At 63.1% G+C, this 1,005-nt stretch overlaps 1 protein-coding gene across 1 annotated transcript; it reads left to right on the plus strand.

Moving 5' to 3' along the window:
* Positions 1-334: 334 nt before the first annotated feature.
* On the plus strand, positions 335-1,005 carry EMIHUDRAFT_370212 (hypothetical protein). The gene has a single exon (XM_005769073.1). It carries the CDS (start codon positions 417-419, stop codon positions 945-947), a length of 531 nt encoding a protein of 176 aa, XP_005769130.1. The 5' UTR covers positions 335-416; the 3' UTR covers positions 948-1,005.

The raw sequence follows: 1,005 nt of genomic DNA on the forward strand, positions 1-1,005 counted from the left end.
TCTGTGCCAAGAGAGGCCATCCACGAGCGGCTCAGAGGGTGCCTGGGCCGACCCTCTGAAGGCCTGTGCCGCCAAGCCAGCCTCTCTCGGCGCAGCCTCCTCTGAGGCTACGGGGACCCTCTGAGACGCCAAGGCAAGCCCCGCGAGGCCGCTCCTCAGAGGGGTTTTCAGGCATTTCAAGTCTCTCTCGTCCCAACAACCACAGGGGGGGGGGGGGGGGGGTGGGGATTTCTGGGGGGGGAAAACTCTCCCCTCTGCCGTGAGGGGGGGCCACCCTCTGAGGGCAAAGCCCTCTGTGCCCCGCCCAGACGGACTATCAGCCAGGGACCCTCTGAGGCCAAAAGCACCCAAAAAAGGCCATAAAGGCGGCCCAAAATCAAAATCAAACCCTCTGTGCCCCCAAGGACCCCTGAAAAATGGCTCCCAACGATCCCAAACAAAAACAGCCGAACGGCAGCGCGAGTGCCAAACAAAAACCCGTGCCCAGCGGCAAGGGGGCCCCGCGGAAGGGCACTTTCCTGGCTTCCGCCTCAAAAGACAAAGAACGGCAACAGGTCCCCTCACCCGTGGACAAAGGGCTGGCTTCGCCGCTCTCGGCATTTGCGCTGTTCGCCTTTGCGCAGCGCGCGGCGGTCAAGCGGGGAAAGCCGAGCATCACGGTGCGCGAATTGGTCAAGACGGTCGGCGAGCGCTGGCTGCTGCTGAGTGAGGAAGAGCAGCGGGGCTATCACGACATGGCGCGGACTGGCGCTGCGATGGGTCCGATGGTGGCATTCGGCGCAGATCTTTCGCCGCAGGGCACACCCCTCGTGGCCACTCCAGAAAGCAAAGCCGAGACGCCTCGCGGTGCGGAGCGAGGCCAGCAGCAGCGTGACGAGGGAGCGACGGGAAGGGGGGCAGTGGGCGTCATATCCGACGTCGAGGCGTGCAAGGAGATGCTCCTCTAGCGAGAAGATAGTACACGTGAGACGTGTCTGTCAATTTTGGATGAAATGATGGTTGATG

Source organism: Emiliania huxleyi, assembly GCF_000372725.1.
Source record: "Emiliania huxleyi CCMP1516 unplaced genomic scaffold EMIHUscaffold_431, whole genome shotgun sequence".
Taxonomy (NCBI): Eukaryota; Haptophyta; order Isochrysidales; family Noelaerhabdaceae; genus Emiliania; species Emiliania huxleyi.

What these genes read in the sequence shown, in the direction of transcription:
- EMIHUDRAFT_370212 (XM_005769073.1), top strand. Translation starts at nt 417, where the DNA reads ATGGCTCCCAACGATCCCAAACAAAAACAGCCGAACGGCAGCGCGAGT.